The sequence below is a fragment of the Xiphias gladius genome, chromosome 14 (genome assembly GCF_016859285.1).
Source record: "Xiphias gladius isolate SHS-SW01 ecotype Sanya breed wild chromosome 14, ASM1685928v1, whole genome shotgun sequence".
NCBI classification, from domain to species: Eukaryota; Metazoa; Chordata; class Actinopteri; order Istiophoriformes; family Xiphiidae; genus Xiphias; species Xiphias gladius.
In genome coordinates, this window is record NC_053413.1 from 22,372,422 (window position 1) to 22,400,138 (window position 27,717).

The window sequence follows — 27,717 nt, forward strand, 5'->3', positions numbered from 1 at the left end:
ATCTTGTTTTGTCCAAAAAGCAGTCCAAAACCCCAGAAATACTCAGTTTATAATTTTATACAAACTGAGATAAGCAGCAAATCCTCGAACTGGATGAGCTGGAACCGGTTAATGTTTGGCACTTGGGCTTGAAAAATGACTCAAAGGATTAATCGATCATCAAAATAGTTGCCTGTTAATCTTATGTCGACTGACAAACTGACTAACCTGACTAATCATTTCAGCCCTACATGATTATTTTCCTTATTGATTTATTGGCCCATTACTTGTTTGATCCATGATTAAAATGTCAGAAAGTTGTGAGAAACGGGCACCACAATTTCCTAAAGCCCAGGGTGACGTATTCAAATTGTCTGTCTACCAACCAGCCTTTATCTTTTTTACTACATAAGGCAAAAACAGCAGCATTTTCTTAAGAAAAATTACTTAAATGATCAATCAATTACAAAATACTGGCCAATTAATTCTGTTCTTCGAGTAATTGATAAATTGACTAATAGCTCAGCTTGAGGCGTGTCACGCGGAAGCGTGAATTTTGGGTGATGATTTCGTGTGTCAAGACCAGGTGGGAAACATCTACATAGTTTTTATTTTTTGTTTTTGCTCTGTGGTCGAGTTGTGACTGACGTCAGAAGGAGGCGTTCGGCTGAGGCTAACGGAGCAGAGTGTTTGTTCAGCCAGAGCACTGACGCTGTACTTGCTATTACAACTGGCATCGGCCGCTTGACCCAGCTTCACGTTCGCCGGTCTACTCACCCGCTTGCTTTGGCCACCGGCTGACTAGAAAGGTCCAATCATATCCACGTCGGCGTACAGACTGTACATTGAAACCCGACGCTTCCTACATGCTTTACGCCATTTGCTGCTGCAGCTGCCTCCACCACCCCAACCCTCTCCTTGCTGTATGTGCTATATGTTTGGTATCGTTGACTTAAAATAAGATTTAATGTTCGCGTAAGTTTGGTAGAAGGAGATTAGTTTTCCGGCAGAATCCCAAAGGTGCCCCGTGGAGTTCTCTTGTAGACCAACAAAAGTTATGTTTACATTCAGTGTTACTCACTAAAACGCATCGTGCGTGTCTCTGACTGAAATAAACCGTTTACACTTAAGATAGGCTGCTAATGTTGGCGTGTCACCAAGCCAAGTTAGCATTAAGCTCAAAGTGCAGCTCTACAGTCAGTACCTCTTGAGGTTACGTCTCATAAACACGTTGTAGACATTTTGGGGACCAGCCATTAGGATTCACCGCCTGTATGGGACCGTGAACGTCTGCTCTGAAGTTCGTGGAAATTCAACCATTAGGTGTTGAGATGATTGACTGTGGGCTGCGGTGCTGGACTCACAGACTGACTTTTTCAGTGTTAGCTGTGGGTGAAAATTTATGTTCCTGATCATGAATAAATGCAATCACCTCCACTGTGTACAACTGGGTGCTGAATCCCGCTGCATATCATTTCTTTGGACTTTTTTTTTTTTTAAAGTCCCTGCTCCATGCAAAAATGTGTTTGTTTTTTTTTGCTTGTTGTTGCTAACGTGGCTTGATCTTCACTGTGCAGACTGATGCGCAGAGGAACTAGAGGACCGTTTTTCACGTTTTTATCTGCTGAAGGGGGGAACGTTTCTCTCTGTGCTCACCTCAGATCTGAGTTCAAGACGTGGTACATATGACCAGGATTTTGTGACACACTTGCACTGAAAATGGACTCTTCAGCAAAGCAGTGAATTTTTACCCAAATACTTTTTTTTCTGGAAAAACCCTGTCGGACACAAATTATTATTTAGAGTAGAGTATTTGCACTCTGCTTTAACAATTAATACCTCACTCAGTCCTTTGTGGATAGTCTATGTAAGAAGCTCGCTCATATTAACTAAAACATTGTGGAGAATTGTCAAACATATTTGAAAAGGACGGTAATTTTGACAGTAGTGGCAGTTTTCACAGCATCACGGGCTTGTTAACATGGCTAATGAGCTTCAGTGTTTGCTGCACATCCTCCATAAACTGAAAGCGACTCTCCCACTGTCTGCTGGAGTGGCGTTGCACTCGGCTGCTGGCTAAAGTCGACTCCCTGCCCTGATGAACATGTTCACATCTTCCCAGAAAAATGTGTTTTTTCCTCTGAGGGTTCTCAGAGTTACAGATAATTTATCTGGTTTGCACAGTCTGTCGGTGAATTGCCGAGCCCAGTGCAAACATAGGCTCAGACAGCCATGTCGGCTCTGTCTGGTACAGTGTGTGTGTGAGAGCGCAATCTCTGTGAAAGCCATTTTGAGCACTCCTGAATGTATAATACTTCAGCTTTGTCCTCCCCCTCTTCCATTAATTTCACCAGGCCATTGGCAGGAAAACATGCCGTGTAGTATATCCGATGTTTTACCTTTTCAGTGAGAGCACCTGTCTTTCTACATTTTCCAACTAGGCTTCATCTTCAGTTGTCTGTCTTCATGAAACAATGTTCTGTGAGATCTTGTTTTCAAAGGAATGTTTTGTTGGCTCGGTTTGCTGCTCTGTTTTTCCTGCACTACTCTACCCAGAGATAACCTGTCAGTCAGAAAGTGTGGGTGGTGGTTCTGTAACATCTTTAATTTTCTGTTCAGGCATGGTGGCATTTTAGTCTCTGCTTGTACTTAATACCCTGTTCTTATATTAATTCCAAACAGACCACTTTTTCTTTACACCCCCTCTTTTCCAAATATACCCTCCAGATTTTTTTGGAAAAGCGCATTTTTGAACACTATCAGTAAAATGCAGTGTTTTGATTCGGCAGATGCGTAAAAATTATGTAATTTATGTTTCAGCCGTCTAGTCCCCAGCCCCTCAAAAATGGCCAGGGAAGCTCATCATGTTCTCATTGTGCTGTAGGTCTGGGTTCAGCTTGATCTCATTTGTTGCCAATTCAGCTGCCACAAAAAATATTCCTCTGGGCCAAAGACATTTCTCCATAGACTGCAATGCTAAAAGACACTTGAAACTTAAAGGGTCAATTATTAAATAATTTTTTTTTTTTTTTTTTAAGTGAAAACATTTAACAATGGATAAAAAGTCTTCGGCGTCTAAGAAAACACAACTTGCAGGCTAGCTGGTCTTCCATTTTAGCTCTTGTAAAGGTGCATTGCGACCTTGCGATAACAACGATCGCATAGGTTTTCTGTAGGTCGCACTGTGCTGGGTGGGGCTAATAAAATCCTGCTCTGCCATCTGTGTCAGATCGTACGATATCAGTTTGACTGATATCGTACGATCGTACAACGATGTAAGTAGAAAAAAAACACGAGAGTAGAGGTGCGTCATGGGCTCATGTTATCCGTTTGCGCAGCTCTTGCATTTTGAAAATGCAGCAAAATGATAAAAATGCTTGTTGAGGATTTCTTTCGCTGGTCTTTATGGAAAACCTCTATACAGCGTGATCGTAGCGCACAAACCTCGGCAGTGCACCTAGACTACCACACTGACCTCGGGCAGCTGCTCTCCTCTCTCCAGGACGTCCCGCAGGTGGCGCCCTCTTTCGCTGCGAGTCTGCAGCTCGTTACACAGCAGGTCGCCCAGGGTGACGCGACGCAGGCCGAACCTGTCCTCCATCCGCTCACACTGGAGAGCCTTCCCTGAGGCTGGACCACCTGAGAGCACACACACACGCACACACACACACACACACACACACACACACACACACACACACTCTTTGGTCTTTCTATAGTTGTGAGGACTCAAGTTGACACAATAGCCCCTGACCCTAACTTTACCCATCACAAATAAATGCCTAACCTAAACCTAATCCTGACCTGAACCTTAAAACCAGGTCTTAACCATCAAACAGGCCTTTGTAGTTGTGAGGGCCGGCCAAAATTTCCTCACGACAATGGTTTCCAACCAAAATTTGTCCACGCACCCGTAGAAAGACGTGTACACAGATACAAACAGGGATCAGTGCATCGTCTCAGATAACGCTATCACTGAAACGGAGCACAAAGCGAGGTGAGGATCACGACAAGGAAATTGAGTGGTGAAAGAAGGGCATGACAGAGGGACACAATAGGAAATACATGGTGTGTGTGTGTGTGTGTGGGGGGGGGGAATTGGGAGGGAGAGGGAGAGCTCTGTCTGCATGTGGGTATTTATGAGGAAAAAGGTGTGTGGGAGAGGAGCCAGAGTTAAAGAGGGAGGATAGAAGAGAGGAAATAGATTGCAGGTGGGTGGATGAACTGTGTATATAAATGTGTGTGTGTGTGTGTGCGTGTGTGTGTACGAGCACATCACAGGTGTGATTCTTTGCCAGGGGCTCAGAGCCAGGTTATCACAGGTGATTATCTTAATCTACCTGCCCTGCGCCTCGTTTTCACACAACACACACACACACGTGGGTGCTTTTACACCTGAGGTCCCTCATTGACAACCACATCATCTACATGCTTAACCTCAAAGTAGAGGTAAACTGCATATAATGGCAGAGCAGTGTTTTTAATTTAAATTTATATGAATCAGCATTTCAGCAAATAGTGTATTCTTCAAGATAAAGGCCCCTTATAATCAGACTGACATACACTACATGGCCAAAACACACCTGGACAATACACCCATGTGTGTTTGTTGAACATCTCATTCTAAAACCACAGTGAATTAATCTGCTGCTGTGGCAATCTCCACTCCTCTGGTCTCAGCCTTTCCACATCATTTTGAAACCTGGCTGCGGGGATTCGCCTCCCATTTCCGCCACAAGCGCATCATTGAGGTCCAGCACTGAGGTTGGGCGATACCGTCTGGCCCACAGTCGGCATAGCAGTTCGTCTCAAAGGTGGCTGGATGGGGTTGGGGTTGGGGTTGGGGTCGGGGCTCTGTGCAGGCCAGTCCAGTTCTGCAACTCCAAACTGGGAAAACCCTTTCTTTTTGGCCCTGGCCTCGTGGACAGAGACATTGTCATGTTGAAACAGGGAGGGGCCTTCCCCAAAGTGTTGCCAAAAAATGTGGAGCTCACTTATGTCTAAAATACTATCTAGTATTTTAGCATTAAGAATGAATGAATTAATTCAGTTTTTATATTATTTATGTCTTGCATATAATTATGCCCATTGGTACGCTCTTAAAAGAAATCACACCAAAAAAAGCCCAAAAATGAAGAGAACCAACTCATTCAATGCCTTTTCAGTTTAAAATCTTCAGATTGTCATTGTCTTAAACAATATTCATAAATCCCTGACAAAACATTTACTTTATAATTCCTGGAAAAATCAGAGTTAATACTAATCCGTCTTGCCTTCTTTTCCAGCTTTTTGAGACAAAGCTTACAAAATGAAAACCCAACAAAATTACACAACGCCTCTAAGTTTTGGTCATCTATACACCAGATCCAGACCATGAAAAAGAAAAGATGAAAGGGGCACCAAAGAAAGCGGACGGGGTTGACAGCATGATTTTGGCCATATAGTGTACCTTTTTAAGCAACATGTAAAAATAAATGTAGTAGAACTGAAAATATTACTACATTAATCGATTAGTTGATCAATTTTAAATACTGATTTAATTAAAAAATCAGTATTTATTTTTTTAAGCAAAAATGACAAACATTTCCATAATTGGCAGACTAATTGATAGTAAAGTAATAGTTAAACCTAAATTAACCCTAAAACCAAGATTTAATCCTCAAACAGCCCTTAGGTCAAGATGTCCGCACTTTGTAGGTCCAAGACTCACACAGGTAAAAGGGCGAAAGAGCACACACACACACAGGCATGAAGGCGCAAGGCTGCAAGAACACAAACAAAGCAGGAGGAAAAACGCACTGTTTTACCACTGAGCTACCGTAGTAATGACTTTTTAGCACATTTCACTTTTTAAGAACAGAAAACATTCCAGTCTATCTGGTCCACTGCTGTGCTTCGACTTCCTCAGGTGTTTCACGCAGATCAACGGCAGCACTTGGCCATGAAGCCGTGTGCAGCATCGTTGGGAAGCGGCGATTTATCATCGCCAGCCTTGAGCCCGGTAATAAAACTCAGGATATGCCTCGTATTCATCGGCATTTTGCTCGAGTCAGAGTGTCGCTGCCCTCGCCCGCCTTCAGAAGCGAATGTCCTCATCACCATTTCCTCAGAGAGCACGGACTTATATGAGCGGGGCTCGGTTCACCGACTGCGAAGTCAGAAAAGCTCCATAAGAAATCGGGGTGGGTGGGTGGGTTTATGGATTCATTCATTGTACATTCAGTACATTCTCACTGACTTCATTTATTTCCCCAGCTACAATGATCCAAACAGCATTCCCCACGGCTACTCACTGAAAGTATTCCTCTGCTGCTTCACACCTCTGCCAGGAAGTAAAATAATGACCCAGTGGGACTGAAGCAGAAGCTTGTTAGTGACTCCTCTTGTTAGTCGGATAGAACTCAAACCTGCAGTAGAAATCAGCTCTGTGGCTAAATATAGTTTCCTCTGTCTGAGACCCATCTGAAATTTAGATTACCAAGCCCTGAGAGTTCTCTATTCTACTAAAACTCTCCTGATTTTTTTGCTCTTATTTTCTGTTTTTTGTTTTGTTCTTTTGCAATTCCCTTTTTTTTTTTTTTTTTTTACCCCACCAAGCTTTCGGATAGATGACAAACATAATACAACACAAGACGGCATATTACTGTAAGTCAATGAAGAACGGGTAATAAAACAAACAAAACAAAACAAATTTGGGCACATGTAGAAACGAATCCAAGAAAAACACGAATAAAGATAAAACAAAGCATATCATAAAAGATATTATATAAATCCAATATAAATGGGGTAGCACTTTTTCTTTATAAAAGAGTAGGAATGTATTCAGTCTGTTTCTTTCTTCATATACATCAAAGGCCAAAGATTTCCATTGTTCCTTAGATTTCCTTTCAACATTCTCCACCAAGGTTGAATTAGTGAAACATTTCCATAAAATTTACTAAAAAATTGATAAAACTGAATTAATTGGCAGGGTTTTCTTGGGGGGGGCGGGTGCAGGAAAACTGATACATAGATCACATGAGTAAAAATTTTGGCTAAAGAGAAATGCAAATGAATGCACGTTTCCATCCACTGCTATTATGGATGGAAGTACCAATGTATTTATGGATACACCAACCTTTCCACCTCAGTGAAGTGTAAATTGAATTCCCAGTGTTTCCACTCAGGGTTTATTTTTGTGTGCAAATTGAAAATGTGCATAAAATATGGATCGCGCCATAACCGCTATGATCTGTCATCTGGTAACTGTAATTTTGCTGCTAAACGGCTCTGAATTTCCTTTTTGGCATAAAATCTAAAACTTGAAAGAAAGGAAACATGAATAAAAAGAGAGGGACAGAGCTGCAGCTTGGCAAATCAGAAAAATTTGTTGAGCGTCGGGAGATGTTTGCACTCTGCTGAGAGCACCTTGTAGTTTCTTTACTGACGCTCAGGTCGGTGGAGGTTTAGATTTGAGAAGCTCAAGCCATCCCACTACCGTGTAAACGGCTGTGTCACAGCGCTGCTCTTGATTAGAGCCAAAGTGACAGATCGAATATGTTTAGAGAGAGACGGAGCAGCAGACAGCGATGAAGATGGAAAAACGTGAAACACGGCAAAGAGGCCAAAGGAACATATGGGGGGGGGGGTTCTCTCCAGTAATTTAACTTGTGCATGCAGCTTTACTCCATAGCTCATTTTTTTTTCTTGATGTTTCAGCAGGTGATACTTTTCTGTTAAAAAAAAAAAGTAAAATTGGTCCAGATGACAAAAGGTCTGCGGGGGAGACGAGCCTCTCGCCTCCACTAACAGCGACGTCTCAGTTATCCACATCAATTTTCAGGCGTCGGCATTGATCACTGGGAGGAAATTCTCTCAGTGCGCAGGAAGTGCCAAATCAAAAGCTAAAAGCAAAATGCAAAAATGTTCCTGCAAACGCCGAGGAGCGAGGGCTGTGGTGATTGAGAGCCGGATTCCCAGATGACGGCCGAATCTGCTCTGAAAAGGTTTTTCTTTTCCACTGTCAGCATCCAATTTCAAGGATTTTGTTCACTGAGGTCACATCGAATTCATTTCTCAGCACTGGAAGAAAAAAAAAAAAGAGCGTAGCAAGATGGCTGCTCTGGAGCCAGTGGTTTCTCTGCAGAGACACGGACAACGGGACGTAGCCTGAGTGAGACGAGCGGGCGAATACTAAGGCCAAACACTCAGCCCCCTAACACACCCTTTGAGTATTTAATAGAAGACGATTTAAACCTCTACTAAGACACACAGGAAGTGTGACAATAGTTGTAGGACAAGGGCTGGAACTTATTACTTTAGTTATCAATTAGTCTGTTGACCGACAACTGTCCAATCATAGCTCAGCAAACGTAACGCAGTAAAGGAGGCCTGTCAAGCTTTGGCTTTCTCCACTTGTTAAAGTTGGTTTGCATGGGGCGTTAGGGAGATCATTCGCATATCATTAGCCACCCGCCTTATTATGTGGCTTTACAGGTTACATTAGAAAAAGCAATTGTGTTTTACATCAGACGCATATCTAAGACCCTCTTGCATGTGTCTCATTTTCATACGAGTCAACAAGACACATTACAAAGTCGGTGGACGACAGAGTTTTCAACCAGATCACAGAGTTACGGTTATTTAGCCAACTAGCTACAGTGAATACAATAACATAATTTCCGCCCACCAAAAAAAATAAAAGCGGTCGCCAACAGTGTTTCAAAAATTGCCACTAATGACGAGTTGTCCGTGAAAACAGAGTATGTGCCAGGATTAGAGAGCGTAGTAGGCATAGCGACAGTAAATACGGGGCTGGGGCTATAGAGAAGGGGAATTTTTCTTTTATTTTTTATTCAATTTTTATTGATATGAAATAAAACCTACAAATCCAAACGTTACAGGGCTGGAACCTACAAATGTTATTTCGCATTTTTATTTGATAAATGACACAAACTGATTCAATTATTATTTCACTAAACTATTATAAAATAACATCAAGACAATATTAAAATAAAAAAAAGTACTTGTGGAAAAAAAAATATCATTAGAAACCTCCACATTGGCTCAAACATGGTGGGTTTTTCTTGCTAATGGCATCTTTTAACTGTTTTCCACCCAGTTCCACCAGAGTGCAAAATTGCCATTGCATCAGTTCAAAACAACCGACATTACCTCTCTCGCCAACAGCAGGTTTTTCACCATTTAAATGACGGCGTGATTGCGAGGGGAGGAAAATGGGAAAAGGGGAAGATGGAAGTGAGAGAGAAGCAGTGTGATGAGAACATGAAGAAGAGGAGACGCGAACAGAGAGGAAAGAAAAAGAAGAAAAACTAAAAGCCCAGAAAACCGGGTGACACCTCACATTAGCATTTCCCGCCGGGATTATCACTGCCTGTCTTCTGAAGCACCGCTGCAGAAGACTGCTACACCTTTTCCTCCAGTTTTTATAGTCAGGGAGTTAATGGACGGGCAAACCCAGACCACCCAAAACTCCTCTCTCCCGGCTTTTAATTAAAGCAGTTTGAGAATACGTATTTAATAGCTTTTCTTGAACAGCTGTAACGGACTTTTATTAATTTTTAACATCAGATGTCAACAAGAGCTCGTACTTACGACATCTTTTGACTGAATCTCCGGTTGTAGTTCCACCTCCACGTGTTGTTCAGCGGGTATTTTACGATCGGCAACATGCAGAACGTGGCAGGTGGGGATGTTCAGCAAAAACAGCACCAAAGCCAACAACATATCATGAACTAAAATGCTTTTACAAAGCGAGGTACACACGATCCAATTTAACACAACAATGCGTGTAGCAGCTTCCAGCAGGCTTTTCCGTATCTGTGCGACTTTTATGTAGCAGCAAATACGTTTGGTACCTCAACAAATTACTTTGTAGATTTTCCTTTATTTCAATTTGAGGATTAACCCAATCTAATGTCTGTGCCTAGAGACCATCACACCATCTCTTAGAAACTTATATATATATATAATGCTGCAGTTTTATTATTATTTTTTTTTTTTCTCATCAGCATTTTAAATGGCAGAGAGATTTGTAGCAAGTGTCTCTGAGCCTGTGTTCACCTGATAAGAGACCGGAGTCTGACAGATAACCTGGGTCTCCCCTGAAGCAGCAGCATCAGCAACTTGGGGAAAGAGCGAAAGGAGGAGACGGGGCTGGCGCTTTTTTTTTTTTTTTAATGCAGAAGCGAGGAGTCATCTTGCTGTGTCAGGGAGTCCAGAGACGGAGTTCTCAAAGCCAGCATGATGTCTGTACGTGGCAAGAAAGAAAACGTGTCCTCTGAGGTGACACAGAATCGATCATGAAGGCAGGCACACCCTCCTGCTCTCACACAAATAACTGACTTCTTCAGATAGTGGGTCGTCGTGTCAATAGCTAAGACACCAGCTGCACTCATGCCGACCGTTTCGCATAGTTTAGCGTTCAGGTCAGTTTTTGCTTGCGCTACACAGTTTAGTCTTTGCCGTTATCGTTTGTTGTAAAGCACTTTGCAACTCCGGTTTTGGAGTGCTCATGAAAATGTGAAAATGCTCTGAATAAAGCAGAATTAAGGGTTTTGTATTATGTGTGGCTAAGCATTACGACTGGGAAGACGCTTTGATCTAAGCAGCTGTAAACGTCTGCACTCCAACGTCTCTTAAACAGACACCATTTCATGATTTCATTTCTTTATTCATTTTTAAAATTTTCTTTTTCATAAATTACTGTGGCCAGTTTTCCCTAGATTAGTGCAGTGGAAATGACGTGTCCAAAACACAGATGCTGATTAGCTCGTTAACGAGGAGGGTGCTCTGCTTCAATTAAAACAAATGGACTATTTTTGGTCCTTGTACCCTTGTGAAGAATGCAGACATAAAGTGAATTGCCGGGCTGCTTTGAAGTTGGGAACACACTCTATTTTTAAAACTGCTGTTTTATATCAACAATAGATCAGGTGACTGTGTCATGAAACAAGGGCGTCGCTCGTAGTGAGGGACCCACAGATAATTACCACCTGACTCTGCAGCTCCCATCAGCTCCTCGAAGGGTTTTAGCGTCTTTCAGCTCGCTGTTTTGGTTTTGTGGCCCGCAGCTTTACTGTTTTGGTTCACTCTCGCTGCTCTTATGACTGTCACTGTCACTTCCAGCAGCGGCCAGCTGTTTACAGCACTGCAGTTATTTTCAAAAACTGAAAATAACCACAATGGGGGGGAAAAAAAAGACAATAATCTAATCTATAGAGTTGTGTATGGAGTGATTCCATTAATTTTTTGCCATAGACAATGTTACATGACTCACAGTTGGAGCCCTTCCACAGCTTGGATCAGCATGAAACTCTCATGGGTCAATCGTTAGCAAAAAAAAAGGAAGAACTGTTTAAAAATATCTGCTTCTTTGATAAAAAGTCGAAGGTACAAGCTATTGTACATAAAAACTTTGATTTAAACGTTAACTACAACTCCCCAAGGTGTGTTTCAGCAAAGAAACATCCATTCACGGCGCTTTAAAATTCTGTTACAGTAAGTAAGGTAAATATTACGCTGTTGGGAAAACGGCTGCAGCTTAAATCAGTTCAGTTTTAAATTCCCAGTCATGTTGTAGGTGAATTAAATGTGGGTGACTGCATGATTTCTCAGAAACGAATCTGAAATTATTTAAAAGTTGTGGCCATTACATAAACCTATAGGACCATATGTCCAGGAGACTGTCAGCAACACACTGGCAGCATAATCACAATTTGGTGTAGACAGAATCAAAATCATTAACATGTTTCGCTTGAAGGGGCCGACCTTTCATAATGTGGGATAAAATATGCTCAGGAGACAGATCTGAGTCTATCAGAGTGACAGTTGTTATATATACAGCTGGCATTTTCCTCCAGTTTTTCCGCTCCTGCTGAGAAAAGGCTCCTGGTCTCGTTCCACGTCTGTCTCTCAAATAATCAGACAAACTGGTGTTAATACAGATCAGTGGGGATTTGTCATGTCATTTTCCAGAGAAAGGGATTTTAACACTAATACAGATAACTGGTCTATAATCCGCATGGGCGTGAAAGGGAACACACACACACACACACACACACAGACAAACACACACACACACACACACACGGTGCTGATTAAATAATCTTTTAGCGACCGTATCTTTAATGTTCTTCCATGGTAGAAAACGTGAACGGTGGTTTAATGGAGACCTTTTGTGCCCCAGATCTCTCATTAACCTCCATCGCTCCGTCCTGTCTTCGATTAGCAGAACGAAGTGCGCCGCCTCACTGTGCTGTCGCAGCGTACTAACTGATGACAAACATGCACCGCTGCCTGCCTCCAGAGGTGGGAAGTAAATAAGTACATTTACCGCTGCACCTGAGTCCCCAGTCTTCAGGCACCAGTGTTTGTGTATTTGAGTTTTGTTAGACCTTTACTGTCACTCCTGCTACATTTCAGAAGGAAAATTATGTAATTTTAATTAGATAGATATACTCACGTTGCTTCCGTTAACAACTGATCTGTAAATGATTTTTTTCCCTTTGTTTAATTATTCAGACTGTAAGTACTGTCTTTCCATGAAATGTCATACGGCGAAAGAAAAAATGCCCATCATAATTCCTCAGGGCCCAGGGCGACACGTTCAAAATCCAAAGATACTCAATTTACAATGACATATGACACAGAAAGACGGCAAATCCGTACATTAAAGAAGCTGCAATCAGCGAATGTTTGCCATTTTTGTTTGAAAAATGACAGAACACATGAATTGATATGTTGCAGATTGTTTTTCTGTCAATCAATTAGTCTATTAATTGACTCATCATCTGATCGAGAGTCGAAAAGCCCAAAGATATTCAGCTAACAATGATATAAAGCAGAGACGAGCAGCAAATCCTCACATTTGAGAAGCTGGAACCAGCAAACGTTTGCCATTTTGCTTAATGAAGGACTTAAACAATAGATGACCAGAATTATTAGTGAATCTGATTACTGATATCATATTGATTGACTAAACTTCTGTCAGTCATTGAGGTGTATTAATTAATTGACTCAGCATTGTTTCAGCACCACAAAAACCTTTTTGATGGAGTTTGAAAACCAGGCGTGTTCCGGTTCGGTGATTTTTACTTTAGACGTTATTTTAAAGAGATTTAGATCACTTTCTCAGAACAGGAAAACAGCCCAAAATTAACAAAGGAGTGTAATTATATGCAAATCGTGCAAAGGTGCAAAGGCTACAGGAAACCGTCATTACATGAAAAAGTAACACCTGCACATTGACTCAGGATTTATTTAAATGGACCACATTTGGATCTCCGCATCTGGGGTTAAAGCCATCAAACCTGACAGAGGTAATGCAGTAATTATCTCAAATCATACCATCTAAAAATACAGCGTATACATAAATACATCCATCAGTAGTAGGCAGAATATGAATAAATAAATTTGGTGTTTATGAAAAGTAACTCTTAAAATATCACCTTTTTAAAACCTACAAAATAAATGAGTTTTCAGGCAACAGCAGTAATGAAATGTAGCCAGTTTTACACTCAGCTAAAATGCTGTTTTTAATACAGATTAAACATTTACTTTGACGGCTTTTGTGAGCGAAGTTTTAAATGAGGACTTGTAGTGAAAAATTAAAAACTGCATCGTTGCTGATTTTACCTCAGTTTGACATCTTACACCACGTCTATTCTCTTCATTTAAAAAAAAAAACAACATCCATGTCTTGTTTTGTGCTGATGAACGATTTCCCTTCCAGCGACGCTCCTGAACGTAGCTTCAGCCTGAGTTTTTTTTTTTTTTTTTGCAGAAAAATCTCGGAGCAGCTGATCTGACCGACCGGTGCGAATCTGTCTCTTTCCGCAACACTCTGCCGCCTATGTGTGTGTCCGCCAGTGTGTGTGTATGAATGGGGCTAGTTTAAGTAACAGCCAGCCGAACAGTCAGCAGCTGCTCATTATTATTGTGTGTGTGTGTGTGTGTGTGTGTGTGTGTGTGTGTGTGTGTGTGTGTGTGTGTGTGTGTGTGTGAGCGAGCTCCACCACCTGTACGTACCCATCATGAAGATGACCTTTGGTTTCCTCTGTTCTGTACTAAAACCTGTCAGAGGAAAGAAAATCAGAGTTTAACACGTGGTACAGATCAGCGCACACGAAGCACAATGTACATGAACGCACGCACACACACACACACATAATAGTTACAGTAATTCACATTCAGTTCTTTTTACTCGTTGACAGAAGAACTGTTTATAAGCAGTTGTGTACAGATACATTCACTGATAAACGTACGGTTGTCACATTCAGTCAGAAGCAGGTTAATGTGCCTTTACACCTGTAAAATGGAGTAGAACCCAACTGATGCTGGATGAACATTGTAAATTTCTAAAGGCTATACAAAAAGCATTTGTGAACAGCAAGCAAAAATTCCAAAAATTTGCTGGTTAACGCTTCTAAAATATGATGCTTTGCTGCTTTTCTTTGTGATATCTGATTGTAAACTCAATATTTTTGGACTCTTCATTGAATAAAACAAGCAATTTGAACACATCCCGGGCTTGGGGAAATTTTATTTGGCACCTCACTATCGTCGCCTCACTATTTTCTGAAATTTTCCAGAGAAACAGTCAATAAACTGGTCATGAAAATAATCATTAGTTGCAGCTCTACTCTGCACTGATTTCTCCCAAATTTAGCAGTTCTCCTTTTGTGACCTCCGACATATCTTTAGCATCTCTGTGCTGTAATTTCTCGTTATTTATCGGTAGATGCTAAAATCTAAATCTTAACCTTAAATGGGTTTTGTTCAGAGCAACATATTTACACAAAACGCTGTGGGTTCTTTTCAAAAGGAAGAATAAATCTAAATACATTTTCCCTTTTTCAGCTGAAAATAACATTTTCTCAGGGCGGTTATATTTGACTCGTCAGAAAAATAGGTGTGATTCCTAACACTAACGACGGTTTCGTTCCGTTTGGTTGATCCAGAGCTTCTCCGAGCTGTACAAAGTCTAAATATCTGCAGTGAGGAAGGTCTGTCGGTAGTTGATCTGCTTATTGTCAGCAGCTGACTTCACTAGTTGCTCACCTGCGTCTCAATTTAAACCACCACATGCCTGAAAAGCATCAGTGCGAGGAGCCCTTTGGTTATCGTAGTCTGCTTTTGCTGTGTGTTAGCCTGCAGGCTAACTTGCAGTTCCAACTTCAACCTTCTGCACTGACACTAGGTACAGCAATAAGGGACGTTTTTTCTTCCTTCCAATTTGCATTTAGATTTCATTTCCCACGGTGGACACTCACTCAGACAGTAGGCATGCAGTATGAACGATATACTAATCTCCATAGACGTGCACAGACATTTTGAAAGGGCAGTGGCTCAGGTTAAAAAAACAGCAGCATCCCCTCTGATCCCCTTTTTCTTAATACTCAGTGTACTGTATTATTTTTTTAGCAACTGCATTTAGTCATCGCTAATTATTTAATTTAATTAGCGTTATGAAGACGAAGGCGATTCACCCCCAGTTAAAGATGTGACATGTAATTTGGTCTAATATAAATTGTCACTATTGTTACAATATGTCATTAATCAATGCCAATGGGATTTATACCACTGACATCATATGTATTTATTTATTCATTTGGTCCATTGGGGGAAATTTACCAAAAGGTAACAAAGGGGAAAAGGCTTGAGCCACTTTAACCACTGTGTTTGTGCTAATCTTCAGTGTTTTTGCAGCATTTCTGAAAGTAATGTACTTTACTTTTTTGTACAAATATAGGGTTGAAACGATTAGTTGATGAATAGATTAGTCGACTGATAGAAAAATAATCGGTAACTATTTTGATAATTGATTAAAAACATAGCTTTTTTTGCTTTTCTTTGTTTTATATGAGTGTAAACTGAATATTGTTGGGTTTTGGTCTGCTGACTAAATGCAAGGTTTTTTCCTCGCTTAATTGGACGGGTCTTCTCCTCCTCCTCCTCCTCCTCATTTTTGTCCTCTGCTGCTGCAGTAAGATAAACATCAGCTCTAACTGATGATGATGAAGCTACAGACGGGTCCCCCCCTCCCATTACACAGTCAATACCGTTGATTCAGAGCGATGCTGATGAAAACGCGCGCACACACAAAGGTTGATCTTGGTCTCTTTTTGGGGACATTACATAGACTTGCATTCATTTCCTGGAGACTTAACATAACCCTAACCTTAACCACTGACCCAAGAATTAGCTTTATCCTGTTTGGGGACATGGCTTTTGTCCCCAGTTGGACAAACCGTCCCCAATTTATTGGTCTTTAGTCTTAAAGTTGTCCCCAAAAGTAGCCTATGATGCACACACACACACACACACACACACACAGACAGAGGCAACAGGGAGAGTCTCATACAGGCATCTGGTGAATAACAGTTACATGACACGTGGCATTTACTGAGATGGAACTGTGCGTGTGTGTGTGTGTGTGTGTGTGTGTGTGTGTGTGTGTGTGTGTGTGTGTGTGTGTGTGTGTGTGTGTGTGTGTGTGTGTGCGTGTGCGTGTGCGTGTGTGATGAAAGGCTCGATGAAATGAAAGAAGGCAGAACGGGCTAAATGTGTAACTGCTAATAAAAGCTTTAGTGATAAGAAACAGTCTCGTGTTGTCAACTGTGTGTTATAGATGGAAGATGGGGAGACTGTTTGACTGTTTATACAGACAATCAATCATAATCAATAATTTCATCAACTCACTTTCTGCAGGTCCTTCAGCATACCCGATTTGTTCTTCCTCTTCAGCCTGGAAAGATGAGAGATTCACATGAACATACTCAAACATTTGTTGTCATTTGCATGCGTTTTAACAAAGACAAAGATTTGCGGCAACAAACACCGCTTTTTGTGTTCATTTTGTGTCTTTCTGTTTGTGTAGATCTCTTTGTGGCCGTTTTGAGTATCTGAGATCGTTTTGCGTCTCTTTGTGTTCATTTGTGTGTGTGTTTGGAGTCATTTTTTTTATCTCTTACTGGTTGTTTGCATCACTTTATGGTCCTTTTGTGTCTCTCTGCAATCGTTTTGCGTCTCTCTGCGATCCCTTTGCATCTCTGCGATTGTCGTGCGTCTCTTTGTGGTCATTTTGCATCTGTGTGTTCATTTTGTGCGTTTTTGCAGTCATTTTGTGTCTCTAAGACTTTTAGACAAGATCTATTGACATTCACTTCATACAGAGGCTTTGGCCCCGGGGCCCAGTGACCTCTCAGGCTCCGGGGCCTGTGCCCGCCAGTCCCGTACGATAATCTATCCATGTAGAGACTCGTCTGCAATATCTTTGCAAAACCAGATCCTGGCTTTGTGCACGGGGGCATTGTCATGTTGAACATGGGAAGGGCCTTACTCAGACACAAAGTTGGAAGGACACTGTTGTTTAAAGCATAACAGTATCTTGTAGCATTAAGACCAGAAGACTGGGATGTCCACATACTTATGGTCATATAACGTTGTGAAAACGAGACAAAGGAAATTGAACTAGAGACACACAGAAAAAGCGTGAGTCCAAACGTAGCAAAAGAACACAGGAAAAGCATAGGGACCAAGACAGAGAGGAAAAAAGAAAAGAAGATTAAAGAGGGTTTGACAAAGGGAGAATAAGACTGAGTGCTGAGTAAACCCTCAGTCTCCCTGGAGCAAACATGGTCTGAGTCTGGAGGAGGACTGAATCACAATTACAGAGTCAGCAACAGTCAGAGTCAAACCAGGGCAGACGTTTTCCACTTAGTTTAATCTGTTTCAAGGTGAAATCTGATTCATTGGATTCAAGTGCACATCAACTATTTCAGACATTTGAGACCGTTTCCAAAAACAATCAAGCCTCATTTCTGCAGGTTTCCATGGTTATCCCCCTCAGCTTTGGCCATTTGCATCACTCTGGCACAAATGACCTGCTAATGGCTCGAGTTGCAGGATTAAAAAATAATTAATTTTATGATTTAACCGTTTGGTCACAGCAGAAACAGGCAAACGTGTAAAGGCTGCATGGCTGAGAACAAAAACAGGTAAAGAAACAAAAAAACAAAACAAAACAAAAAGTACAAAATGAATGATTACACTGGGATCACTGTTGATCTTTGTGAAGTATGTCTGTGTAGAGAGGAAGATAATATTCAGAGCCATGACGGAAAAAAAATCATTTTAGCTTGTCTTGCTAAGCCAGATATTAACTTTTGTCATCATTTAATAAAAGCATTACTTTTTTAATAAAATGGAGATAAAGCGTTCCCTGATTTGAGACTTGATCCCTTAGCTTATTTAAAGCTGCTATAATCAATATTATTATATTAAGTGGATCAAACAATTACGTGGAATGTGAAAGGCTTTGCTTGTGGGTTGGAGCTGAATCTGCAGTTCTGCTCAGCTGCATGGATTAGTTATTGATACTGCAACTTAAACCTGAATTGAAGGGTTTCTTGGCCACCTTGGGGGCACTACAAAAAAGCTTTAAACAGAACATATTATTGCTTTTTAAATTTTAAAAAGAACGTGACGTGTTTGCAAAACAGTGCTTATTTATCCAGCAGCCACAGAGCAAGATTAGCATTTAGCATTCATTTAGATCCACGTTTCTGGACAACTGCTGTAAGTCCATCAATATACTACTTTACTTTCTTGTTTTTTGGTGTTGGTCAACCCTGAGAAATCTGGTTCTCTTTTTCGTACGCTGTAAATGCACCCGCGTACACCAGCACCAGCTCGCTCTGTCTGTCTCGTAGTAGTATTTTTCAGTCCAGTTTTTTTTTGTTTTTTTTTGTTTTTTTTATAGAGCTGTTTTCTGTTTTCTTTCAACTGAAGCAGAAAAGTTGCGGGATGTAAAACCAAAACAATGAGCTGAAAGAAGCTTAAAACGCTCTGTTTGACCCATTTTTAATGTAAAAAAATACAGGAATTAATAATTTATGCTCTTAAATTGCTAATTGGCCAGTTAGTTTTTCTTCTTCATAAATCGACATCCTGTATCATCAAAGATTTTTTTTTTTTTTTTTGGAAAACAATCTGTCATCTCATTAAATATCAGTGGTTAAGCGAAGTCAATCATAATGGTCAAATCCCCAAATACAGTATGTACTGTGCATGTATTTGAATCCAATATCAAAACGAAAAAAAAACAAAACAATTTCTGTAAATCCAACAGCATGAATGTCGGCAAATGAAAGACAAATGAAATGAAGGCGATAACTTACCACTACTAATCGGACAGAATGCATTAAATAATTTGAGGATACAAGCGACTAAATAAAGGGAACAAAATAATTATATTGAATGGATGATTTAATCATTTTAATCAATGATTTGGGACAATTTGAGGGAATAATTTGTGAAATACCCTCCCACACGCCCAATGGACTCTGTAGATAAGTGCTGTCTCGTTTCTATTCGAATAATGATGAGGAAGAGAGAGGTTTAAAATTAAACTGTTAATGGATGATTCAACTGGAACACAGAAACTGATCAGTCATGCAAGCACCAATTTGTGGGAGTAGAGAGGGAATACAAATCAGGCTTCGCATTTTTGTTGAGTTTTTCACAAACTTGAATGTACAACTTGAAAGTTCCTTTAAAACTTAGATGCTGGTGTTGTCACTTTTTATTTTTTTTAGTGCAAACTGTGACACAGCCGCATTAACCAACACAACATACAACATTACAACAAGTACCAGAATATGATTTTTTTTTTTTTGGCAGTAGAGACTATTCAAGTTGTATAACAAATTTACAAAAATCTGACTAGGCATCTATTATCTCTGCTGGCAGGTCTCAGGGACAATGCTATCAGAGAGGGGCCGATCCATTATGTGCTTCATCACCTCCGTGTTTCATTTCACTTCCCAACCCGCCGAAAAGCAATTGAATGTGTGAAAACTGAGCATCCGACTTCACATTTGAGGGAAAAACATCTAATTAGCACATAAAATACAGCGTGAGGTGACCATCTGCCAGCGTAGTGCGGATAGTATTACATACTGCTCTTCTCATATTCATACTGTGCCCAAATAATTTAACTGAATTGTTTTCGCGTTTCACAAAGCCAAAAAGTATTCTGACTCCTTTCACTGAGAAGTGGACTGTACAACAGAGCTGAGCGCACCCCTGTGCAATATCACTAAAAATGTTACATGATTCCAAATTGTATCATCTTACAATAACTGTCTTCTTTTTAAGTTGAAATGTAGGGTATCTGATTTAAAAACAAAGAGGTTAGATAAACTGCATTGAAAATACAGGCCCCAAAGTACAACCTCAATGCAGCAAAAGTGAGTTTACCTCTGATCACTGCAACAAAAGTTGTTACAGCTGTGATTTACAGTCAAGGCCAATTGCATGAACACGGTTGTAAAATAACCCGTGACCCTGTACACATCCCCTGTGACCTGGGTTGACTCTAACGCAACATGGCTCCACATGGTAAGGGAATGCCTGAACATGTAGGAAACCAGATGGTGGCACCAAAGATGGGAGACGGTACAAGAACATCGGTAGGTTACTGAACAAGAGCCAAGACAAAGCTGCAGCAAATGGTTAGGATGTATAGAAAGAGCCATACAGCCAATAACAGAAGGCGCCTCGAAAAATGACGCCATGCACAATTCGCTATTTACGCAATCCTGCACTGAAAAAAAAAGATCGGTAAGAGGTTCTGACTTGGCACAAGGATCACTTGTGGAAACTGGTGTCTCAGTGGATGATGAGTGCGAAGGACATTGCATGAAGTCACCCTCTATGAACTGGGTCCAAGAAGCAAACCATTTCTCACAAATCGGCAAAAAAATTGCAAGATTTAAATTTGCCAAAGAACACGAAAAGAGGCCTGATTTTAATATTGGCAGCACAGTCTTGGGTCAAATGAAACCAAAATAAATTTGTTTGGACCAGATGGGGTCCAGCATGTTATGTGTGGACCTGGCCAGGACTACCGCAGTGACTGCATAGGGCTGATCGTGTAACATGGAGGTGGAAGTGTGCTGAAATGGGGGTGCATGTGTGCAAAAGGTGTAGGTGAGATTACATTTATATATGGCCCTATGAATGCAAGTTTGTATATCAAAATACTAAAGGAAAAAATGATTCCCGGTCTCAAGAAGCTTGGCAGGAGCAGAATTTCCCAAACACGCTGCAAAAATCACACAAGAGGGGGGAAAAGACAAAACCTATGACCAAGCATGTCCCCTGACTTGAATCCAGCAGAGCACCTTTGGAGTATTATTTTAGAGCAGAAGATTGAGCCACAGAACGCCTCCAGCAAAGAGCAGCTGAAAAGAATCATCTGTGAAGAATGGCGGAACATGTCTCCACAGATTTGTCTTAGACCGGTACCATCTATGCCCCGAGGATAGGAATCTGTCTTCAAAAATAAAGGTGGACATACAAAATATTAAAAAAATAAAACACTGGAATCTCGCTAACGGACAAATGGACAGGATTTGTTATTACTTAACATTTTAGTGATACTGACCAGGGGTTGCAACGTAGTGGGATGGCTGTGGGATGGCAATTTCAGTCTGTCGGTCGCTTTTGGACCACTTTGTTCCTGAGTGAAATATCTCAACAGCTATTAGATGGACTGTCATCAAGTTTTCTACATATATTCAGGGTCCCCAGAAGATAAATTCTAATGACTTTGGTGGTCCCTTTACTTTTCCTCTAGCGCCACCAGCAAGTTGACATTTTTTGCTTGTTACTGAAACATCTCTACAGCTATCGGATGGATTGCTGCTGAGAAACCTGCTACACACATTAATGGTCCCCAGAGGATGAAATGTAAAAACTTTGATCCCCTAGCTTTTAAACCTTTTGCCATTTTCTGGTCAAAGTTTCACGGGATAAAATACTGATTTATAACAACACGTAAAGTCTAAAGTCTCTGGAAAAAGTCAAGGCATTCCCATTGGCCTCAGCTATACTTCTTGTTTAGCACTAATGAGCAAATGTTAGCATGCTAACACGCTAAACGAATACAGTGAGCATGGGAAACATTTCATCTGCTAAACAGTAGCATGTTAACATTGTTACTGTGAGCATTTAGCTCAGGTACAGCCGCCTCACAGCGCCGCTAGCATGGCTGTGGACTCTTAGTGTTGTTAGACAAACGGTTTTCCTCACCATCATTCACCGTATAAATTAACAAGAAAGTGGAAAAATTAATTAACAAACACTCAATGTAGTACAATGTAGTAGCTGATAATAAATCGTCAATGAAATAGCTCAGCAAAAAGAGGACAAGACTACAAAATGTCTGTTGAAATCCTTATTCAGTCCACAAGAGGATATATATTATTCAGGATATATATTTCCGATTAATCATCAACAGTCTTGGTGTCGATGTATCTCACTGAAGCAGTGTTGCGCTAAACACATATTGCTCTTCTCATCCTCACACTGTGCCGAAACCAATGACGCACTGAATTGTTTTTGTACTTTAATCTGCAGTTTGAGGGAATGACTGTCAGAAAACAGCTTGACATCATCTGCAGACGGATGACGAAGAAAAGAAAAACGGAAGCCGAAGAAAACAGACCTCCTTCGACCTTTCCATCTATTGCCAGGGTTTTAACTCGCACCGTGCTGATACTGGCTCCTAATGGCTATGATTTGGACTCTGCGGCTGTTTGCAGAGGGGTCAGGGTGGAGCTGCAGTTTTATTCCGTCGGAGAACAGTAACCAATGCGCAGAATAAAGTGAAGCAGAGCTCTGCTAGTGTTAAATAAATGCCGTCAGTGTGGGGGAGTGCCGGGTGCCAACAAAGAGCCCTGGCATGTGGGTACACCAACTGGTTCTGATGACGCAGGGAGATAGAAAGAGAGAGAAACACATGACTAGCAGGGATTGCTTAGACGTGACTGAGACAGAATATGTAAACGCACACACGCACACACACAAACACTGTGTAACATAAGACTGAATTTTTTTTTTTTTAATTGATACTGTATATTTTTGATGAGCGACATTATGTGATACAACACATTTACAGTCATAAACACACACTCCTACGCAAACATCCCAAAAACAACACCTAAAGTCTCCGAGCAGTATCCATGTTAGCAGCTTTGTGATGCTGTAATGCTCAACTAACAGCATGAAATAAATAAGCAGCTGATGCTGGAGAGACAACTTTGGTTTTCTTAGATCTTTATCACTTGCTAATAAATTCTATCAAATGCCAACATGCTGACATTTAGCAGGTGTAATGTTTACCACGCTCACCAGCTCAGTTTAGCTTGTGAGTGTGCTAATATTTGTCATTTTTGCATTTATGCTGCCTTCGTGTCATATTGCTTAAACCGAGTTCACTCAGAGCTGGAGTTATTGGGAATGTCTGACAGTGACCAAAGTCATCGTGATTCATCGTTTGCTTGAAATGAATATCGGAAGGAAAAATTCCCTGGATTTTACTGGACCACACTGGACCAAATTGTTGAAACGTTGCACTAACAACCTCGTGTCTAGAGCCCCACCTCTCGTGAGGCTAAAAATTGCACAGACATCTGAAGGAGCAGGACAACGTTGTTATTAACAGCAGCACGAAGTGTCTCTCAGTCTTCATTTCTGAGAACAGCTCCTCCACATCATCATCCCGGTGAGTCACCTGGTGTGTGATCTAATCAAATAAGCCGCGGCTGCTGTCCTCGACTGATTAAACCTCGACACCGTGACACTGAACCGTCATGTTTCTCAAAACGAGCCTGGAGGCGCTCTAGTGGGCCGAAGGATGCCCGTCATCATCATCAACACACAGAAAGCAGCAGTATGATGGCCAGCGCATTTCTGCTGTGATGTTGTGACGATGGAAGTTTGTTTGAACTAATCATCCATGTGGTTTTCACTTACTGAAGCAAGAGTACAGTGCTAGATAGTTTGAACTTTGACAAATCCTCAGTCTTGTGGGAAAACGATTCCCTCCAATCCCACAGTACCTTTTGACAAGTGTCCAGAGAACAGGCCTGGAGCTGTTGCATTTTGCTGTTTCCTAAACATTACATGACGGTTTCACTTTGTGTGGCTTCATAGTTCTTGAGTGATACTGTCCTTCCCCGGCAAACTTTACTCTGGCCGTGTGCACATCAAATCACAGTTTTTCTGTACTTATTCTGTTCTCTGACAACAGAAGCAGAAAAAAAAAAATTGTTTTTATCGAGGACGAAGACGTATTCGGTTTGCCGAGAAATTGCTGTATGCTCTACTTCCAGCGGAGAGTGGCAGCTACGTGAGGCCGAAAGCATGACACAGAAGTGACGTGGCTAGTTACTGTGAGAGTAAATCATGACTGTTTGGAACAGAGTGAACATTGAAAAAATGAATAACTAACCCTTTTTATGACATGACGGTGCTATGGTAAGGGTTTGGTTAGGTTTAGGCACAAAAACATCTCGGTTAGGTTTGGGGAAAGATCAAGGTTTAGGTTAAAATAAGTAGTTTAAGATTAGAGGACCTTCGTCGTCACAGTTACAAAAACTTAAGGATATAGAATGATCACAAATAAAAGAAACAACCATGATTATCAGTTTGAAATGGAAAATGAACAATGGTCACCCTATACTGAAGTCCAGTGTTTAGTCGACCCTCTTCCCAATGCGGACTCTGTTGATGGATTCAACTACAGGTGGCATTTGTCCGCAAACCACAAATTTTCCAGAGCCACCTCTTAGAGCCTACAAAGGGTCATTACTAGGTACTTAACTTAGAGATTTTTCATTGTAATATTCATTTAATGTAATGGAAGAGATGTTTTCTTCTCTGTTTCAAAACAGTGAGAGTAGAGAGAGGCTCTTGTTCTCGTTCTTGACTGATACCAAAAACCCAATGTTTACCTTTGACGTTTTCAAGAGTTCTGCTAATAAACATCATTGTAGTTACTCTGGAAAAAGCATTGTTTACATTTGGCCAGTTATTAATGCGAATAGGAAAAACGCGCCATCAAACACAATAAGTGACTCAGAAATGCAAGCTACGTCAGCTGTAGATGTTCTCTCATCAGGAATAAACTAGAGATGATAGAAAGTAAGAAATAATGGGAGGAAAACGTCCATGAGTTTTGACAACAGAGACCCAAAATAGCCGCTCTGACCTTCTGTCTTCCTCCTCTACCACCTTCTGTGGATCAGCATGCTAACAAAATCCATCTCCGTCATATGTCAGAGGCCACAAATATGGAATGACAAGGCTGCACAGCGTCTTTGTTACACTTTACAAAAAAGATAGGAAGGGCTGCACAGGGACGTCGCCGTCTTCAGTCAGCTGACTGCCCCTTTTTGTTTGCCTTCTCCTAGTCTTCGAGCCGCTCTGTGGTTTCCACTACAAAGATTACCGCCGTATTGTATTGACAGACCAGGCTTTATCTTGAGTCTGAATGGGTCTGAATAATGATGAGTAGGGGACATCAGTCGATAATTATTGATCAGCCTTACTTGAAGTTCACTTTTAACAGGCACGACTAAGAGTGTTTTTATTAGGAAATCACAGTCGGCCACGAAGCCCAGAAACCCAGCAGGATGTCGGCTGGCAGGTAACAAAACACCTGGGTGTGAGAGTAATTGTATCTGTGAGCAGGGCCGGTGAAGATTAAACAATGTCAGCTCTGTAAACAGTCACACATGGAAAAAACATATCGATAGAAGTATGAAGTATGAGAGTATGAAGGTGAGGAACTGTATTTAAGTAAACCTACTCTGCAGCAATTTATTTCCACATCCTGCTACTAGGTTTTAACCAATTTTGGCTGATATTTTGTGCCAATATTCTGACCATTTTCCTGCCAAAAGCTGTGGTAATGCACCAATCCGATGTACTGGATTGGAACCAGCGCCCAATAATGAACTTAATAAATACAACAGGCATATGTATTTGACGAAAACAATCTGAACACAAGGTTCTTTATCATGATCATGTTCTGGAGCTTTTTTTCATATCACACAATCTGTCATGCAATTTCTAGATGTTCAAATTTTCATTTTGTTGAGCACTTCAAGCACTTCTCATCCGCGTGGGCTCAACATTCTTGACCTTTTAAACATTAGCTGACAAACAGTAGCTGTTTTTGTCCACTTGGTGGCAGCGAAACCTAGTAGCGAACACAACATTTACATATCATCACCTTTTAAGCTGATATGGCGAACTTGTTAGCAAGCAGTTGCTTATTTACTCATCCAGCAGTTTAACATCATTTAGTTTAGTTAATCATTCAGGAGTCGTGTTTCTGACCTTCTGGCAAATCTAAGCCCAGTATTGAAACTTTTTTTAGCTCTGCTTTTGGTCTCTACCGACTTTACTAGATAAAAAAAGACTAAAATTTCTAAACTATCTAGATTAATGTAATTATATTTTGCATGTGAGTTATCCAGATCAGTTACACACAGGGAGTAATGCAAATTTTAAATCGAAAAAGAAAAAGTACCGGTTTTAGATCAGTATTTGGTTTCAGCCGATACCCCCTGTTTATGTAGATATTGGACTCTGCAATCAAGAGAAAAGTGGAATCCATCCATTTAAAAGAGACTTTTGGACACTCCACACAAGTGCATGAGGGAAAATGCGCAAAATGTTAATAAAAAACAGAGAAAAAGAAGTATATAGATACATTGTTATGCAGGATAAGGAGAGAAAATGATAGCAAATGCTACAGAGGACAGATATTTACTCAACTACCAGTGAACTACTGCCAAGCAAAAAACCAACACTTCTCCACTGCTGAGCAGCCAACGGTAAACAGACTCCCAGGTGTGAATTCAATGCACGGTCTAAATGTGAAGAGGAGTGTTTGTGCCCTGAAAATCATGCCTGGGTGAAAACTGACAAAGAGTAAAGAACCTCCATCAGACAGCAACACTCCTGAGACAAAAAGTGGAGAAACAACGAAGAACAGCAGAAGAGAAAGAGGCAGAGAGAGCAGAGCAATTCGTCTCAAGACAGTCGGACAATGGAAAATGAGACGCAGGTCAGGGTTAGGCTTCACTGCAGCACTAGGGTTGTGTGGAGGAATAATGCTTGTCTGCATCGTCGCCGGAGCATTGCACAACAGCCCTCTGCATCTCTGGACATGTGGCTCGCTGAATCATCCGGCCTTTGAAATGAGTTCACCGTTCGACATTTTTGAAAAAGGTAATTTTTGCACATTGTCAGTTTTGTTTTCCAGATAAAAAAGCAGGGAGAGAGTTAGACCGGAAGTATGTGGACTCGGGTTTTCGCTTTTTAGTGATGATACAAAATTTGATTTCTTTAAAGGGATAAAAGTGTCACTGTGAAAGGGCAATAAGATTGTAAATAAGTAACTGCTGATGACAATACTCATACGAGCTTGTTATGAAGATGATCGAGTTAAAAGGACAGCAATAAGATTTATAAAAGTTTCTGCTGTTGGGATTGAACCTTAGACTTTTCATATTATGAGACAGAAACATTTGTTTCTGGAAAATAACTAATAGTATTCCTCCGTGTGTCTTTTTAAGCAGTTGTTAGTCAATAGTCACATTTTTGTCTTTTTGCGCACCACTCCCCGTCAGCAGCCGCAGTCAGCAGATTCAGTCCGTCCTCTGTCTTACAGTCCTGCAAACTGCTGTAGTGTTTGCTGAAGTCGAGGAAGATTAAGACCTTGGTCAACTCAACCCAATTCAAAGCAGACACCATGAAGGATTGTGGCACCGCTGGAGGGGACACTTTCCCAGGGAGCTGGCGGTTTCTGCTGGACGGACTCACTCTCCGACTGTGACTGCTGGCAGGGAAAGGCACATCTCTTGAAACTGCATGATG

The 27,717-nt window shown here is 41.0% G+C and overlaps 1 protein-coding gene across 1 annotated transcript in view; it reads right to left on the reverse strand.

Moving 5' to 3' along the window:
- The window catches only part of ak5 (adenylate kinase 5), an 81,607-nt gene that overhangs the window by 11,819 nt on the left and 42,071 nt on the right, over positions 1-27,717 (reverse strand). The window contains exons 9-11 of the mRNA XM_040144708.1: positions 16,681-16,726; positions 14,008-14,052; positions 3,455-3,618 (exon numbers count right to left, since the gene is read on the reverse strand). Coding sequence (XP_040000642.1) covers positions 3,455-3,618; positions 14,008-14,052; positions 16,681-16,726 — 255 coding nt within the window. The remainder of the gene's footprint in view (positions 1-3,454; positions 3,619-14,007; positions 14,053-16,680; positions 16,727-27,717) is intronic.